This window comes from Talpa europaea, assembly GCF_964194135.1.
Source record: "Talpa europaea genome assembly, chromosome: 15".
Classification (NCBI taxonomy): Eukaryota; Metazoa; Chordata; class Mammalia; order Eulipotyphla; family Talpidae; genus Talpa; species Talpa europaea.
In genome coordinates, this window is record NC_140083.1 from 73,777,093 (window position 1) to 73,796,669 (window position 19,577).

A 19,577-nucleotide genomic window follows, 5' to 3' on the forward strand; every position below is an offset into this window, starting at 1 on the left:
ATACGCTCACCTCCCCCCACCACACACACCTCTAGCCTGTACCTCAGTTCTTGTAAGCATAAAGAAAGAAATCTTTAAAAAATTTTTTTCTTAAAAAAAAAATATTTTAAAGAGTAGTACATTGTAAAATATCACATTTTCTCATCAAGCAGGCACTTCTGATGATGTTGAAGAGGGATCCAATCTGTTTTTCTCTGTTCCTGATCCCTCATTCTGAATTTTTGTGTATTTGACAGGTGTGAACAAGACAGCATGAATTTTACCCCTGTCCACACCCCCGTCTGCAGAAAGTAAGATGTTTGCTTATTTTCGAGGCTTAGTACTGTACCTTTACTCCAAGTTGGCTTAGGGACGAGGGTTTTGGAAGTGTACCTTTAAACTCTGGATTTGGAATATGGTAGACCTTATTCTCTATTCTTAATATGTGAAATTTAGCTGTAAAACTTCAACTTAATAAATGTTAATACCTGAATTCAGGCAGCTTCAGTGGGTCTGATATAATACCGTTGGTTCTAGAACAGAGGAGACAATCAACATGCAAACCAAGGGGACTTGTAATTCTTGTTCTGCCATCAGCTTGCTTCATGACACCTCATTCTTGTACTCATTGCCACAACTCTTACCTACAAAATCTCAGAAATAGCCTCTTAGTTTATTCATGAACCTATTTCTGGAGTTGTTGTAAGGCAACCTCCTTTGAAAACATGAAGTATTGAGTAAAATAGTATTTCTCTCACAACTTCTAATGATTGAGGAAATACTAGATTTGTTTCCTTCATGCTAGCTAAATGAAAATTTTAATTTTTTTCTAGTCATGTTCACTTGTTAAACATGCTGACTTTAATTACTACTGCGCTAGGCTTCTGGTATAACATGCCCCCACTCTGCAGTCTATTTTGTTTTGTTATATATTGCAGGCAGATAGCCTAACTGGATTAATTTTTCACGTGACGGTTTCTCTACTTTTGCATCATTTGTTTTCTAAATTTCTGAATTCCATTATTATAGTTTAAGTCTCTTGTTTGCTTTTGTTTGTCCAACCTTCAGTTGACAGTGTTGGTCTGTCTATTGGACAGACATTTGGAAAGTTTACTGGTTTTGTTATTAGAAATAGTGTTACACGGGACATTTTCAGATGTGTCACCCTGTACATATGTGCGTGAATAGGACGAGGAATTGCAATTTCACTAGAGTCTGCCAATCTGCTCTCTTGCCATTTTACCTAACTACACTCCACCAGCAGCATTCAGTGTTTCTGTTGCTCTATGTCTTGTAGCATTAAATTTTCTAACGGTAATGATCTTGTCTTACTCAATTTACATTCTGTTCCTTTAATGACCTTTTTACTCTCAACCATGTATTGTGAATCCAGCTTTAAACCTTTACTACTTAGAAAGTAGTTCATGATATGATTCACTGACCTATAACATTGAACTTTCAGGTTTATGAGCACCTTAATTATGAGCACTTTAGGAACATAAACCCCATTTTTATTTAAGAAATTATGTCTCACGGATGTTCAGACACCTTAATGAATATGTCCGTTCTGACTTCACATAGGCCAACGACTGCCTGCAGACATGGCGTTGCCCCTGGCTCCAGAAGTTTCACCAGGTGCAGGGGAGTGTCTTTCTCAGATTCAGTGGAGCAGTCAACTCCCTTACCTTCTATTGAAGATCGTCTGGCTGTCCTCTGCCCTTCTCAGGAGCTTCTGGAATATTACCAAAAGAAGATGACTGAATGTGAGGGAGAAAATGAGGACCTATTGAAGAAACTGGATCTATATAAAGAAGTTTGTGAAGGACAGGTAAACAAAGGAAATGATGTACACCCTACAGGCATGCTGATTAAGTTTGTTAAGTCTGTTAATCAGAGAAGGTCAAGAAGTGCCAGCTCATATCACAAGCAAATATTTTATAAAAAATTGTCACTTTTTATTCCCTCTAGCCCAATCTTGTTCAATTTAGCACCCACCTCTTGAGCCCCTCATTGGGTCATAAACCCCACCCTGCAAACTGTTCCACCTGTAAAGTCTTACATCTTGTTCTCTCTTAAATTTCACCCTCTGCACCTAACTTCATTGTCATCTCTGTATTTCCTTGACTTTAATGTGTTACATGTCATCTTCTGACATTTTGTTCTTTCTAACAAAATCCTCTTATGCCTCACTTCATTAACTATTGTTCTGCTAGCATGTGACACGAACTGACTCCACCATATCCAGAAAATAACTCCTAGGAAGTCCAGTATCTTTCTAACTACTTTTTTTCCCCCCAGCATAAACTAGAATGGGATTTACAGCAGAGAGAGGAAGAGATTGCTGAATTGCAGAAAGCTCTGAGTGATATGCAGGTCTGCCTCTTCCAGGAGCGGGAACACGTTTTACGCCTTTACTCGGAAAATGACCGACTGAGAATCAGGTACCAAGGAGAAGGGAAATTTTGGAGCTCTGTTTCTAAGTTACACTAAAGAAGACAGCTTTCTCTACAGTCATTCTCTTAGGTTTTATTCCCCGGATTCAGCTCTGAGCTGGAGATTCTACCTGTGGGATAGTTCACGATCAGAATTAACATCTTTTAGCAGACTTGGGCAGAGGAAGAATTTGAACTCTGATACAGTGGTAACAGAGGCTTTAGCCAACCCCACTGGGAATTCTGAGGCTAGGCTAGTCTTTGAGAGGCAAAGAAGTAGGACTTAGTATTGCCTTAATGATTAATGAGGGAGTGGAAATCAATTTACGAGAGGCAACTCCTAACAACCGGGGCAATGCCTGGAACAGGACTCAGCTCCAACTTTTTTGATATAGTCAAATATAGTAGTGTATACTCAAAGAGGACACTTTCTGAATTCATACAGATATGTGATAGTCCCCTTTACTGTTATTAGCAAAACTGCCTAGATTTTAGAGCGTGAGAGATGCACAATATCAGCTTCTGGAAGATTGTAGACCCCAATACAGGTAGATTCTATACAGTACCTGGTTTGATGTGAGCATTCAGCCAGATAGGTCAGTTTCTCTCATTGCTTTCTCCCTTCATCTTTTCTGTGCTACATTTCATTAAACCTATTAGTGAAATATAGTCTTTCTCCATCATTCCTTTATAATCTTCCATATAAAACTTTTCTCCTTTTTGGTGTTAGATGAGGGTCTTATTCTTTTACATGTGGCTATTCAGTTTTCTCAGCACCATTATCTTTTCTCCATCAACAGTCAAAAATTATTTGACCATATATGCAAGACTTATTTCTGTTATGCCTGTCATTATGCTAGGCACTGTGCTGAATATTGTGGCATGTAGTAAATTGTGAAGTCAGGAAGTGAGAATCTTCCAGCTTTTTTCTTTTTCAAGATTGTCTTGATTATTCAAAGTCCCCTAAGATTCCATGTGAATTTTATTTTTTTTGTTTTATTCTTTTTAAATTTTTTTTTTAATTTATATATATTTTACATCATTCTTCCTTTTTGTACAATGTATGTTTTCTTCTCTCAGGTATCATCCCCGTAAAATTCCCACCACCACAATAACTCTACTTAGCCTCTGTTCCCATATATAATTACAATTTTTTTTTTCTTTAAAGATTTATTTATTTATGCATACAAGGGCTGGGGTGTAGACCAGAGGTGCAGGGGGTGAGAGGATTCACCATAGACAGTGAGGAGCAGAACAGGCAGATTTACTGAAATACACTGCTGAGGGGAGGCAAGACGAGCAGGCAAGACGAGAGGTCTGCTGTACCATGCGTGGTTAGTGCTGAGACTTAACCTTTACACCACCAGGGAGGCCCAGAGTTTACTTTCTTGATGCATGTCTGATACCAGTTGTCTCAATTGTGTTCCCTGGGAAATAGACTGCAATGGAGATTGACTTGCAGAAGTTAATTGGGGAGTGCTCTCAGGAATAACCACCTATGAAGGGATAAGGAAAGTCTAATTGGAGAAAAGGTGAGCTGTGATTCAGTTACAATAGGCCTCAGGGTGCCCTACAGGCCCTATCCTTTTGTAATTTCTCACTGGGCACAAGCTGTCCCTTGGGCAGATAGTTGGGTAAGGCAGTTTTTCTTGTCTGAGGGATGTTCTCAAGAGAAATTCACCTGTGAGCAATTAGTTTGCAAAATTGTTGGCAGTTGGGGTAATGAACTCATTAGTCCTGAAGAGGGGAATTTGAGGGGGGTATCCCAGCATACAGTACAGTTCCCTTCTAGAACCAACTAGATATTAATTTCTAGTCTTTCCACATTCCTGAATATAAATACCTGATTTTTAAAGTTCTTTAATTCATTTTCTATTTTACTAGTCAATTTATTGCATTTTTCAAGTTCATATATGAAAAGTTGAGAAAAATTATTTAGATTATAGCATGACTGATGAGGATAGAGGATCTTTTTTTTTTTTTTTTTTTTTTTTTTGGTGGGACCCTCAGCAGCTGCCAGGGAACTAACCGGCACTGCAGAGGCTGCAGGCAGCCTCGCAGCTCAGCTATCAACCGCTGCGCCACCAGGGGAGGCCCTAGAAGATCATTTTTTGACTCTAATTTCTAGTAAGCAGTTCCCCAGATGCATGTTTAAAACGTAAATACCTGATATTTTAAAAATAGAACTACAGTGTAGATAAATCCTATTCAATTTTAATTTGAAGTTACATAGTTTTGAAAATTATTAAGTCATAAGGAAGACCCTTTAAACAGAAAATTTGACTTATTCTCAATGCAATGTGTACTTGCTTCCTATGAGAAATGCAGGGAACTAGAAGACAAGAAAAAGATTCAGAATCTCTTGACCCTTGTGGGAACAGACACTGGAGAAGTCACCTATTTTTATAAGGAGCCTCCCCACAAGGTAAGTAATATTTGGCAAAGCATAGTATGGCAAACATGCTTAGCAAATTCAGGTGAGGGTACATAATTAGAGCTGTTTTGTTACTTGCTAAAGAAGATAGGAGAATTAGCTATCATAGACTTATGTACATCTAAGTTTTCAAGGAATTTTTTTATTTAATTCTTCAAAAACCTTAGGAAGTATCATTATTCACCTCATTTGACTATTTGGAAGCCTAAAGAATAAAGGAATAGGGCCTCCCCGGTGGCGCAGCGGTTGAGCGCTGGGTTGCGAAGCTGCCTGCGGCCTCTGCGGCACCGGTTCGATCCCCGGCTGCTCCCCGGCCACCGGAGGAGGATCCCACATGGTGCGCAGACCTCTCCTGCCACCCGCTGCTCCCCTCAGCAGTGTACTTCAGTCCCTCTGCCTGCTCTGCTCCCCACTCTGGCTCTGGTGAATTCTCTCACCCTCCCGCGCTTCTGACTGTACCCAGCGCATGTATAAACAAAACAAACAAACAAATATAATAAATAAATAAATTAAAAAAAAAAAAAAGAATAAAGGAATAGGGGCCTCCCTGGTGGCACAGGGGTTAAAAACACTGTGCTATCAAGCTATTGCCAGCCTCTGCAGCACGAGTTTGATCCCCGGCCAGGGAGCAACACACATGGCACAGCAGACCTCTCCTCTCTCACCCATTGCTCTCCTCAGCAGTATATTTCAGTAGATCTGCCTGTTCTGCTCCCCACTCTGTCTCTGGTGAAGCCTCTCACCCCCTACATCTCTGGTCTACACCCCATTTCTTGTATGCATAAATAAATAAATCTTGAAGAAAAAATGAATAACAGTAGATGTTTCAGATATGATTAGAGAGGAAAACAAGAGCAGACTTGATGTGGGGGCAAATTTCAATATTCACATTTCTTTTTTAATCTTTGTTTATAATGATGACGAAAGTAAAGTGTGGTTTTATTAAAACAAACACATAAGAGTGCAGAAATCTGTCTGTAAAAGTGGCAGTCTTCTGTACTTCTCTACCCAAGAGATGAAGCTCTTTTTTCATTCATCCACTCTTTCGCTTCTATAAACAGTGCCTCCAGGAGCTTTTTTGTCCTATCATTTTGCATATCTACACGTGCATCTATTTCCATTACTTTCCTAAAGGTTCTTGTCAAAGATGGATTTCTTTTTCTTTAACAGATAATGCTAAATAAATTTGAATTTTCGTTTCTTTTTTTATATCACAACATTAGGTTTTATCCGGTTCATTACTCTATCTGTGTGGTCTCACGCATGACATTCCTATGTTATTATATAAATTTTAACCAATTTAATATATGAACACTTTTTTTTATTATTATGCATATAAGAACTGGGGTGTAGGCCAGAGTTGTGGGAAGTGAGAGGGCTCACCGGAGACAGCGGGGAGCAGAACAGGTGGATCTATTGAAATCCACTGCTAAGAGGAACAGTGGGCGAGACAGGAGAGGTCAGCTGTGCCATGTGAGTTAGCTCCCTGGCTGGCTTGGGATCGAATTTATGCTGCAATGGCTGGTGATAATAGCTTTTTAGTGCTGAGACTTAACCCCTTGCACCACTAGGGAGGCCCTCATGAACACTTTTGGTCTGTAGAACTAAAATTGAAATGAGAATTGTTACATTAAAGGATACTTCAGGTTACCACTATACTTTTTTTTTTTTTTTTAACTTCTTCAGGTCAGCATTCTGCAAAAGACTATCCGGGCTGTAGGTGTATGTGAACAGAATGAATCTTCAGCTTTCAGAGCAGGTACCAACCATAACATTATAAATTGAGGCAGATTTTAAAAACATAGTATAATTAGATTTTTTTCCCCTATTATACAGTGATAATGACTGTTCATAATGCCTCTAGTGATCTAAGATCTTAACTGAACTTTTTTTTTTAAAGATTTTATTTTTATTTATGCATATACGAGCTGGGGTGGAGGCTAGAGGTGCAGGGGGCACCTCTATTCCTATTTCAAAAATTGAAGCCTTAGTTGTATGTTTTCCTTTTCTTATAGGAAATGAGACTGAAGTCCTCTACAAAGCAATGCTGATACTTGAATACCAGAAAGAAAAACTAAGTAAAAGTCTTCATTAATTTTTTTTTTTCTATTTTAGATTCTAAAGTAAGCAAAAGAAAACTGACCAAGAAAGAGAAGGAAGAAAGTTCTGAGCAATACCATAGAGACGTACAATCACTTACCCTACAGGTACAGAGTTTATTTTGCCAGACCAAGACAGTTTGCTCTTATGTAGCCTAACCAATTTATAAGGCATTAATTTAGGAAGAATACAGTTGACATTTTTATTGTTTTTCTGCTATGCTTTTGAATGTTTTAAAATTTTTTCTGGAGAAAGGCTCACTTGTAGTAAGAACGAAGAAGCAGCAGGACAAGAATGCAACCCCTCCTTGTGGGCCTCCTCACCCTGTTGACTTGTGCTTCTAGGTGGAAGCATTGCAGGCCCAGCTGGAAGAACAGACCAAGCTTTCTAGAGAGCAAGTTGAAGGACTCATGGAGGACAGACGGATTCGCATTGAGGAAATACAAGTTCATCACCAGAGAAATCAGGACAGAATCAAAGAACTTACCAAAAAGTGAGTGTTCAGGAAAACCGTGCTGAACAGATTTTATTTTTATATATATTTTAAATGTTTTAAAAGTTAGCAATCCTGTACTTCAGCAGCACAGGATAATGAAACTAAAAGGATCTTGAAAAAAATGATCTTTGGGGCCTCCCTGGTGGCTCAAGGGATTAAGCGTCAGCACTATGAAGCTATCTGCAGCCATTGCAGCATGAGTTTGATCCCTAGCCAGGGAGGTGACCCACATGGCACAGCAGACCTCTCTTGGCTCACCCGCTGCTCCCCTCAGCAGTGTACTTCAGTCAGTCTGCCTGTTCTGTTTCCCACTCTGTCTCTGGTGAATCCTCTCACCCACCACACCTCTGGCCTGTACCCCAGCTCTTGTGTGTGTGTGTAAATAAATAAATCTTTTTTTTAAAAAAAAAAAAGGTCTTCATCTGAGACCTCTACATCTCTATGTAGGTGGGTATCCAAGCTTTTCCAGGAATACTGTCCATTCTTTTTTTGAAGAGCTGTTGGGCATTCCTCATGTCTGTTTAACCCATTTTGGTATTTTAGCTTGATCTTAGTGGGTAAGAAATGTTCTTTTATCCACTGAAGTTATCTGACTCAATGTAGTAAGAGTCTTTTCTTTTGTTTGGCCCCTCATGACTATGAAAACTATGACTTGATATCACTGGATAATAAAATGCAAGCTCTCTTGTACATACGTTTTTGTTTCTGCCTGCCTTTCCTCATCTTTCTGCAATCTTATTGCATCCCCACCATTTTTCTAAGCATTCCCTTTCTAAGATTATTGACTTCTTAATTTTTATGACCAATTCTCCTTATAGTCTTCATTGTAATTTGTGTCATTCTTTGTATTTGGCATCACTGACCACCCCCTCTTTGAAATTAATCTCCCTTGATTTCTCTAGCACTCGTCCTTGGTTCTTCTACCTGTCTAACCCTTCTTAGCCTTTTGTCTGGTTCCATGATCTGGCCTGTGCTATAAAGACATCTTTAATTGAATATGAACACCTCAAATTTACCATAACTGAAACCAAACTTATTTTTCTTTTTCAATGAACAGCTCTCCCCACATCTCAAACCTACTATTTTATTGTTTTTTCCATTTAGTTTAAAAATACAACCTTCATCCAGTTGCATCAAGCTTGATAACCTCTCCCTTTATTCTGTACTTCTAAACCCTATCAAGTAGAAGCCAAGAAGCCTCAGATCACGCTCTACCCTCTCATTCTTACTACACAAGTTTAGGCTATATTATTGTTTGAATTGTTATAGTAATTAAAGTGTTCTTATCACTGGCCCCTTTGTGTTCTGCAGTCTTCCTCCTGGTATGAATTAGCGCCTCCATTTAGTATTTGTAATTGCTTAAAAATGTTTGTTACCTTCCCATTTATTTTATGATAAAGCCCTGATACCTTAGCATGAATTTTTAGGGATTTTATCATCTGACACCAAATTATCCTTCTCAGTCTCAACTCCTCTTGCTGTTATTCACCTTGTTCTTCAAGCAGACGAATTCTCTTCATTGTTTATGCAACACTGGCCTTGTGGCAGGCACCTGGAATTAAGCTTTTCCTCCTGCACATTCCCCTAATGATTTGCATGCCTCTGTGATAGTACTTACCACCACCTATTGTTAACTATATCTTTGTTCTCCCAGGGCCTTGCTGTAATCTCTGCCCTTCCATGTATGCATAGTAGGAGCATTGTAAAAATATTTGTTTGATGATCCTTGTCATGTCCTATCTTAACACCTTTTTTTTGCATTAAATATCCTACCTTTTATTTTTTTTTAAAGATTTTATTTATTTTTACATAGAAGAACTGGGGTACAGGCCAGAAGTATGGGGTGAGTGAGAGGATTCACCAGAGACAGAGTGTGGAGCAGAACAGGCAGATTTTACTGAAATACACTGCTGAGGGTTGCGGCAGGCGAGACAGGAGAGGTCTGCTGTGCCATGTGGGTTAGCTCCCTGGCTGACTGGGGATCGAACTTATCCTGCAATGGCTGTTGATAGCTTTATAGTGCTGAGACTTAAAACCTTGTACCACTAAGGAGGCTCCAATAGCCTACATTTTATAGTCTTTTTATTGAGGCCTGCGCAGATCCTAACCTGTTCGTGGTTTGGGGTTGCTATCTGCCTCATAAAGCAAAGTAGAAGGTTTGTCTTATGGGAAGACAAAGTCGTTTTCTCCTCTGATAAAACCTCCTACATAGTTGACTTTGGCATCTTCAGGAATAAGGTCAGGCATAGAGGCTTATGAATCTGGGTTTTCATTTGAGGTAGAGAAGACTGTTGTTATAACCTGAAAATTCAGCGTAGATGTAGTTACTCCAAAACTCATTACTACTACCCAGCCTGGGCTTCATGACAGTCATAGAATTGGATTCCTTAATAATAAAACAGTTCCCAAAACGTGCTATTTATTTCTCGCCCACTTTTAAATGTAACTCCAAAGAATCCAGTATGTGATCAGATCACAAGATATATGTGTTATTTTTATAAAACTTGAAACTTTCATCTATCTTTAAAATATAGTGCATCTTATTGCTAAAATAAACAATTTTTTGTCATGTTTGCATTCTTTATCCCTTCTTTTTACTGTCTTCTCAAACATCTCTTCCACTTCCTCTACTTTAAAATGTAGTGATTAAAATTGGAAGTGATACTCAAAATCTCTGACCCTTAAAAGCACTGTTTTGTATAACAGGGTGATATGTGTACATTTGGCCAGTCCTTCTCAGGCTTCATTTTTATTTTTAGTATTTTGTACTTAAGCATAGCATCTTCGCTCTTCATTGAATTGTACTCGTTTTTGCGGGAACAATATTTTTAAATATTGTCACAATAATTTATAATTTTATGAAATGGATAAATTTATATGAATACCCATTCTAGTTTAGTATCACCTACATATCTGACCACATGATCAGTTCCTTCAGTTAGATCATCCTAGGGATATTGAATAGCATGAAACCCAAGGCCGTTGATGACTGACTGTTGGGTGTCACTTTCAAACCATTTGTACATTAATAAGGCCAGTATATAACTGAGAACGTAATTGTAGGATCGAATAAAATTACTACTTGAAAGAGAGAGCCCTGTGGTAACTGACTCAGTGTACACACATAACACAAACATACAGTCACCTGGTGACTTTTACTCGTGCCTGGCATTATGCTATCATTTCCCCCTTATCTATGTACCTTATTGCTCGTGAAAAGAGCTAAGTTGGATCTGGCCTGTGTTCAGTGGAAAACTACAGTGATTGCCTCACAGTCTGTATACTTTGTGCAAGTGGTTTGATTATTTGATACCGTATTTTGTAGGTGTTGATGTTAAATAGATGAGATCCTAACTCCTAGGGTATTCCTTTTTGAAAATAGAAATATTGTTTGGCTATTCCTAAACCTCAAGAAATAGTGGGAATCTATTTAGTGTCTTTTGTTTGCCCAGTAGTTAGTACTGTCCTTGACAATCTGGTGGTAGCAGACAAAAAATAAATGGTAAGTAAGATACATTGTATAACTCATGTTGAAAACATGCATGTTGACACGTAAAACATGACACAGTTTGTAGGCAAGTGTTGAATTACAACACTGGAAAAGATTTAAACTGATAAGGAATTGAGAAAATGTAGTTTTCCCGAGCTCTCTGCCCACCTGTGTCTATGCTGATACCTCTCTTTTTCACCTTCTTCTTTTCCTAATAAACCTGTCCTTTTAAATGTTAAAAAGAAAAACAACAATGGAGTTTTCCAATAGGATTAAGTTGGTGAGATGACTTCATAGAGGAACTTGACCTTGAAAAAAGATAAGATTTGATAAGATAAAAAAGATAAGATTTGCAATTTACATGTGGAGGACAGCATAAACAAAAGCAGGGCTATTTTTGACATTTTAGAACTTATGTTAATCCTCAGAACACATGACTTAGCTCTTTTTTATTTATTGAGGCATAATTGATATTGTGCAGTCTAGTACCTGGAACTAGTTCATTATGTAAGCTGTGTGGAGATATTTCTGTAGTCCTTTTAATTCTGTCACCTGAAAATAGCACTCAGGAAGGTATATCTGTAAAGACCAATCTAGGAATGAATGAGCTTGGGTAATGTTTACATTTGTCCCCTAGGATTTAGATTGCCATTGTTCAGATTAAGCATGTTAAAACTGTTCATAATGTTTTTTAAGATTTATTTATTTATGCATACAAGAACTGGGGTGTAGGCCAGAAGTACGGGGGTGAGAGGATACACCAGAGACAGAGTGAGAGCAGAACAGACTCCCCACTGCTGAGGGGAGCAGTAGGCGAGACAGGAGAGGTCATGTGGGTAGCGCCATGTGGGTAGCTCCCTGGCCAGGTATCGAACTCATGCTGCAGTGGCTGCCAATAGCTTGATAGTGCTGACTTGAACCCCTGCACCACCAGAAGGCCCCATATTGCATGATTTAAAAAAAAAAAAAACAGTTATCTCCCCTTTACTGGGAAAATAACTTTTATGTGTCAGATGTACTGTGAAAGCATCTTCATGTCCACGTTATACTTTCTCTCACAGTCTCCATCATGCCCAGGAACTGCTCTTTGAGAGTACCAAAGACTTCCTGCAACTCAGATTTGAAAACCAAACTAAAGAGAAGTCATGGATGCTTGAAAAGGATCATTTGATGTCAAAAATTAAGCAATACAGGGTGCAGTGTAAGAAGAAAGAAGATAAAGTTGGAAAAGTTGGGCAAGTTTTACATGAGAGTCATCATAGCCAAAATGAATATATCAAGGTAGTTTCTTTATATCTTAACAAAAACTATTTTTCTAGAGGAGTTGAAAGAACTCAGAACATAAAAGAACCTAAAAATTGTCATACAAGATTCATTCAGTCCAGGATGCTGTAGCAGCAACCTCAAGAAATAGGTTTCAAATAGTAGCTCATTTTTATAGTGTTTGGGGACTAGATTATTCATTTATTCATTCATTTAGCAGGTAATTATTGTACTCCTGCTCTAGGCCAGGCTCTGAGGTTACAACAGTAAATAAGCTTAGACAAGGTCTGCCTTCATGATATGTATATTTTAAAGAGTGAGAAAGAACAGAAACATGAGCAAATAACCAAGAAAATGATAGGTTATTAAAAAGTAGTATTGAGGAATTAAAAAGATGATGTGAAGATTATATGTAGTTGCTGGTCGTCTACTTTTTTTTTGAAGATTTGTTTATTTATGCATACAAGAACTGGGGAACAGGCCAGTGGTGTGGGGGGGTGAGAGGATTCACCAGAGACAGGGTGGGGAACAGAACAGGCAGATCGACTGAAATACACTGTTGAGGGAAGCAGCAAGCAATACAGGAAAGGTCTGCTGCGCCATGTGGGTAGCTCCCTGGCTGGCCGGGGATTGAACTCATGCTGCAGTGGCTGCGAATAGCCTCATAGGTTGCTTCTTAACCCCTTGTGCCACCAGGGAGTCCCTCTACTTTTTAAAAAAAAAGATTTATTTATTTACTTAGGTATAGAAGATCTGGGGTGTAGGCCAGAGGTGCAGGGGGAAAGGATTCACCAGAGACAGAGTGGGAAGCAGAACAGGTGGATCTACTGGAATACATTGCTAACAGGAGCAATAGGTGAGACAGGAGAGGTCTGCTCTGCCATATGTGGGTTAGTTCCCAGGCCGGGGATTGAACTAAGTCCAAGCAGTATAGTGCTGAGACTTAACCACTATGCCACCAGGGAGGCCCCCTGCTGGTAGGTTATTTTTGAGGAGGTACATGGGAATACTCTCTTAAATCTGGCATCTTGTTGAGTCAAAAAAAATTGGAACTAAGCTTGATATAGATGTAGAAAAAGAACATTCCAGGCAGAAAGAAAAGGAAGTTTATAAGCCCTGGAATATGATCGAGGAAGAGGAAGGATGTCATATTGTTGAAGAGGAATAAGGAAAGAGGAAGTGGTGCCCAGGAGGTTGGAGGGTTGGGTAACAGCCATCATGGAGATTTTATGGGGCCGTTTTAGTAAGGAATGTGAATTTTAACTCTAAACATTGTTTCATGTTTGAAGGATTGTATGTAATAATATAACATACCTGATTTAGGTTTTGTAAAGATCATTTTGACTGCTTAGTGGGACATGTATAATAAGTATTGTCATTGAGGTTTCTTTCTTTTTAAAGAAAAACTTCAGAAATGTGCCCCAAAACAAATATTTTAAGTCTTACTTGGGACAATTCTGGTTTCATTATCTGACTCTTCAGAGCCCAAAATATTTTATTTTAAAAAATTTCTACAAACAAAAAGTATACTTTTTTAAAAGAATGAAGAGAATCCTCTAGAAATAAGAGGTTTTCAGATAGTCTCCAAAATTCCTTGCGATTCCTTAACTGTTTCATACTTCTGGAAATTCTTGCTTTCTATTTGTTGTTTACTCAAATGCTATTTGAATTAACCAAATTGTAGTACTAAATATTGACTGGGATTTTTGCCCCCTTTTTGGCCTGCAGTCTCTAAAGGATAAATTAGTACAAGAGAAAAGACTTTCCAATATGTACCAAGAGCAGTGCATATCCCTAGAGGAAGAACTTGCTCGAATTCGTGAGGAAGAGGGAGTAAAGAGAGAGATCTTCAAGGTACAAAATTTCTTGCCTTTTAGGGCCTCCCCTGGTGGCGCAGCAGTTGAGCGCTGGGCTGCGAAGCTGCCCACAGCCTCTGCAGCGCTGGTTTGATCCCCACCTGCCGGGTGAGGGTCCCACATGGTGCGACAGACCTCTCCTGCTGCCCGCTGCTCCCCTCAGCAGTGTACTTCGTTGGTCTGCCTGTTCTGCTCCCCGCTCTGGCTTTGGTGAATTCTCTCACCCTCCCATGCTTCTGACTGTACCTAGTGCTTGTATAAATAAACGTATAAATCTTTAAATTAATTAAAAAAAAATTCTTGCCTTTTACAATGGAATGGGAAGTATGAATGGCTTGGGAATGATTTCCTTGTTTTCATAAATGCCTTCCCTCTCCCCCATATTTAGGATCGCACTAACAGGATGGGGAAGCGTCTACAGGTAATGACAAAGCGGTATGAGGCCTTGGAGAACCGGCGTTGCTTGGAAGTAGAAGGATTTAAGACAGATATTAAGGCTCTCCGGCAGAAGCTGAAAGACTTGGAGCAGATAGTTTATAAGGTAATTGCTGGTCCTGAATTACCAAAAGGGAGAAAGCGGGTATAAGTGAGAGAACATGGTTAGAGGGTTCCACAGAAGAAAGATACACTGTTCCCCACTGGTGGCTCATTAAATGGATCACCATCCATTAATCCTCACTAAAATTGGTGTAACAACTACATGCTAGAGAGAAAACAAAAATAGACTGAAATAATTGAACGGCTACATCATTATACTTCCATCTGAGTTAAAGTTAATAGAAAGTTTCATCCCTCCCAATTCTAGAAGTGGATTAAAACAACTGTGCCTATTTTACAAAGAGGAAAGTGAGTAATTGAGTAATAAAGTAATTTTCCCCTATCAGACACAGCTTTATTTAGAATCGAAGTTGCCTCAAGAGCCTTCTTAAAGAGATTTATCCAGTCATCCACATACCCTAAATGATCATTGTGTTCCAAATAAGGTTAATTATAGAAAGAAAAGATGTTTTCTTTCATTCTTTGGTGACCTTACCAATACTCTTGTTTATATTAGTCTCTTTTTTGCTTATTTATTGATCTCTATCTCAGAGCTCCTTTGCTATTGTATGGGAAAGCAAAGATTCTCTTGTCCTTTCTGCTTTGATTCTGCCCTACATTTTCCTTCCTTCAGTTAGCCATTAAATAAACTAAGGATTGAATTTATCCCATATACTAGAAATCTCATCAAAAGAGCTAGCATAGCCTTGCCTTTACAACTGATTTCTTATCCCTGGCATACGCTATAATCATTTCCTTCTTTTCTAAATCCCTAGGCAACACTTAATACCCGAGCAAACCAGGATCTTGCTATCCTGTGTGAAGTCCGTGACAGCAATAGACGGGCACATAAGATACAAGGAGAACTGAAGAACCTCAAGTCCAAAGTATTTGGCCTGGAGAATGAACTCAGACTCTGTTGATGTTTACTTTTAGAAATAACCCTTCTCTGGACTAGGTCTGCTTCCTGAAAGCTGAGAAAAGAGGTTATATTCTCCCTGAAACTAGATACAGAGTTGATTGAAGTCACAGTGCCTAGGTGAAGAATCAGGGACCATTAAAAAAGCTTTTCTTGCATTCCAAGCTTTAGCTATAATTTTTACTGTCCTGTAAATTGCCTCTCCTCCGCACCCTTAGCCTGAGTGATAACATGAATTACTTAGAGATATTCCCACCTTATTTTTCCCATTGGTGACAGGCTTTTTTTTTTTTTTTAAGACGACAATGACGATAAAAACTTAGGAAGAAAGTATTTTTGCTATGAATTTGGCTGAGTGTCAGTGGGAGAAACATTCTCCCTGATAGAGCCATCTAGGAGGTTGCCTTTCTCTTAGGCAGAGGGAAAAGGCAGCAAATCAGAACTTGTCCAATGTGAAGAGGCAGTAAATAATTCTGCCATTTAACTGTTCTTTTGTCTTGAGTTGTAGGGCCCTAGTTACTTTTTGGGCCCAGTTTTGTGAAGTTTCACCAGAGGGCACTAGAGACCCTACTCTTAAGCAAAGTGTTCATGTAGGAAAAGAAAATGCCACTGTGGTTAAGAGTGAGTAAAATTTTAACAATCCTTGTATGAAAAATCCGGTATTTTACCAATAACATGTATTTTCTTAAATAATGTATATGTTTTAAATTAACTATTTTCAATAAAATATTTAATTGAAAATATTCACGTTTTCTATAATTTCTTTCTTATTAAAACCACATTTTTATTTTGTTAATGGCTCAGTTTGCTTGCTCATGGTCTTTGCAGTTCTAGACAGTATTAAAATTTTCCTAAATGAGTCCCTAGAAATCATCAGGTGTTAGAGAGAGCCAAGATGATGCCACTAAAACTTTATTATTTTTTTCCCCATCTGTCCTTTTTTTATTTTTTATTTTATTTATTTATTTTTGGTAAGATTTATTTATTTATTTAATTTACACAAGCACTGGGTACAGTCAGAAGCACGGGAGGGTGAGAGAATTCACCAGAGCCAGAGCAGGGAGCAGAGCAGGCAGAAGGACCGAAGTACACTGCTGAGGGGAGCAGCGGGCGGCAGGAGAGGTCTGCGTGCCATGTGGGACCCTCCTCTGGTGGCCGGGGAGCGGCCGGGGATCGAACCGGCGTTGCAGAGGCTGCGGGCAGCTTCGCAACCCCGCGTTCAACCGCTGCGCCACCGGGGAGGCCCTGTCCTTTTTTTAGACAAATTGCTATGCATTTGGGGCAAAATAACTATGTATGTGCCTGGGCAACCTCTGAGAAGTCTCTTGGTCTTAGCTTAGTAGAGAGTCATTCTGATTACCCAAGAAAGGAAACCCATTTTCCATAACTCATTTTTGTTATGGAAAGTGGCAAATGAGCCACCAATGTAAAGTGCTTTCTCTCTCTTTTTTTTAAGTCTATGAAAGCAAATCAGTTATATTTTTTTTCACTATTAAATCAGGATGAAAATTCTCAGAGGGACCATTGCTAGGCTTTAGAGTGATATGCACAGTGGATGGTTTTTCCTTTTGTCCTAATATTTAAGAAGTTGGCTTTTCATGACTTGCTGTTTTGATGTTGGGCAAAACAGGAAGTCTTATTAAATCAGAATTTCAGAATTGGAAGGACACTTGGGGATCATTTAATCCAATCTTTTATTTTGTTTATTTTTTTTATTTTTATAGAGGCATGTTTTATTTATTTATTTGTTTGTTTGTTTGTTTTGTTTATGCATGCACTGGGTACAGTCAGAAGCGCGGGAGGGTGAGAGAATTCACCAGAGCCAGAGCGGGGAGCAGAGCAGGCAGAAGGACCGAAGTACACTGCTGAGGGGAGCAGCGGGCGGCAGGAGAGGTCTGCGCACCATGTGGGACCCTCCTCTGGTGGCCGGGGAGCAGCCGGGGATCGAACCAGTGCTGCAGAGGCCGCGGGCAGCATCGCAATCCAGCGCTCAACCGCTGCACCACCGGGGAGGCCCTTAATCCAATCTTTTAATTTTATCTCTAAGACCTGCCACCACTGACTTCAGCAACCAATTGATAATGTTTCTAATACCCTAGCCTCAATTCCTGTGACATTCATCTTCCTATTAACAACCCACTAGTGTAGCCACTCTCTAAACTTCATCAGTTAAAACTACTTCATCATCAATAAACAATATGGAGTGGTGGAAAGAACTTGGGCTTTGGAGAATCACAGGTATAGATTCAATCTTGCCTCTTACTAAAACCTTCCAGTCTCTGGTCACTTAAGCTATGAAATAGAAATAAATCTACCTGCTTCAACAGGCTGATGGTAAGATAAAGAGAAAATCCAGAATATATAAAAAACTAATAATTTAACCATAAAGACAAGCCAACATGACAAAGGGATCTGAATAAAAACTTTTCCAAAGGAAAGATATGAATGGCCAATCAGCACATGAAAAGATGCTCAACACCATCAGTTATTAGGAAATGAAGCCAACGAGATGCCACCTCACACCCACTAGGATGGCTGTAATAAAAAAGCAAGTGCTAATGAGGATGTGAGAAATGACAGCCTCATATATTGCTAGTGGGAATGTAAGATGGTGCTGCCACTTAGGAAAACAGTCTGTGTCTGACAGTTGCTCAAAAGTTAAACAGAGTTAACATACGATAGAGTAATTCCACTTCCAAGATAAATGAAAATATACATGCACGTGAGAATTTGTGCACAGATGTTCCTAGAAGTATTCCTAATAGCCACGAGAAGAAACAAACCAATGTTCTTAAAAATGAACAGGTAGGGGCCTCCCTGGTGGCGCAGCAGTTGAGCGCTGGGTTGCGAAGCTGCCCGCAGCCTCTGCAGTGCCGGTTCGATCCCCGGCTGCTCCCCGGCCACCGGAGGAGGGTCCCACATGGCACGCAGACCTCTCCTGCCGCCCGCTGCTCCCCTCAGCAGTGTACTTCAGTCCTTCTGCCTGCTCTGCTCCCCGCTCTGGCTCTGGTGAATTCTCTCACCCTCCCGCGCTTCTGACTGTACCCAGTGCTTGTATAAATAAATAAAATAAATCTTTAAAAAAAAAAAATGAACAGGTAAACAAAATGTGGTATAGTCATACAATGGAATATTATTCAGCCACAGAATGGAATGAAGGAATGCTAAATAATGGAGGAAACTTGAAAATATGATGGTAAGTGAAAGAAAAGACAGAAAAGACTACATATGATTTCATATACATGAAATGTCACAATAGCAAGTCCATTGAGTTGTAGTTTTTAGGGACTCAGGAGAGTGGGGAAGGAGGAGTGGCTACTAGTAAGTTTCTCTTTAGGGTGATAAAATGTTTTAGAATTGGTGGTAATGGTTGCAAAACTGTGAATATACTAAAAGCCCCTAAAGTGTATACTTTAATAAAAGGATTCATTTTATATGGGTGATGTGTCAATGTTTTTTAAAAGTCCAAGAAATGGACTAGCATATAGTGGATATCCAATCACATTTAACTGTGACCTATATGGGCCTCCCTGGTGGCGCAAGGCATTAAGCACAGCACTGTGAAGCTATCCACAGCCTTGCAGCATGAGTTCGATTCCCCAGCTGGCCAGGGAGCTACCCACAGTTGCAGCAGACCTTTCCTGTCTCACCCGCTGCTCCCTTCAGCAGTGTATTTCAGTCTATCTGCCTGTTCTGTTCCACACTCTGTCTCTGGTGAATCCTCTCACCCTCCACACCTCTGTCATGTACCCCAATTCTTATATGCATAAATAAATAAATCTTAAAAAAAAATAGGGGCCTCCCCTGGTGGCACAGCGGTTGAGCACTGGGCTGCGAGGCTGCCTGCAGCCTCTGCAGCGCCGGTTCGATCCCCGGCCGGTCGGCGAGGGTCCCACATGGCGACCAGACCTCTCCTGCCGCACCCGCTGCTCCCCTCAGCAGTGTATTTCGTCTGTCTTTTCTGCTCCCCACTCTGGCTCTGGTGGGTTCTCTCACCCTCCCGCACTTCTGACTGTACCCAGTGCTTGTATAAATAAATAAATCTTATAAAACAAGCAAACAAACAAACAA

At 39.7% G+C, this 19,577-nt stretch overlaps 1 protein-coding gene across 2 annotated transcripts; it reads left to right on the forward strand.

Moving 5' to 3' along the window:
- Positions 1 to 252: 252 nt before the first annotated feature.
- CCDC77 (coiled-coil domain containing 77) lies at positions 253 to 15,510 on the forward strand (the record flags this gene model as incomplete). Of its 2 annotated transcripts, none has more annotated exons than XM_084255835.1 (11): positions 253 to 290; positions 1,561 to 1,807; positions 2,278 to 2,420; positions 4,740 to 4,836; positions 6,532 to 6,604; positions 6,961 to 7,052; positions 7,290 to 7,438; positions 11,993 to 12,212; positions 13,923 to 14,048; positions 14,439 to 14,591; positions 15,364 to 15,510. In XM_084255835.1, 11 exons carry the CDS (start codon positions 253 to 255, stop codon positions 15,508 to 15,510), a joined length of 1,485 nt encoding a protein of 494 aa, XP_084111961.1. The 2 variants fall into 2 exon arrangements, with proteins under 2 accessions (XP_084111961.1, XP_084111962.1); XM_084255836.1 differs by having other exon boundaries at positions 1,579 to 1,807.
- Between the last annotated feature and the right edge of the window lie 4,067 nt (positions 15,511 to 19,577).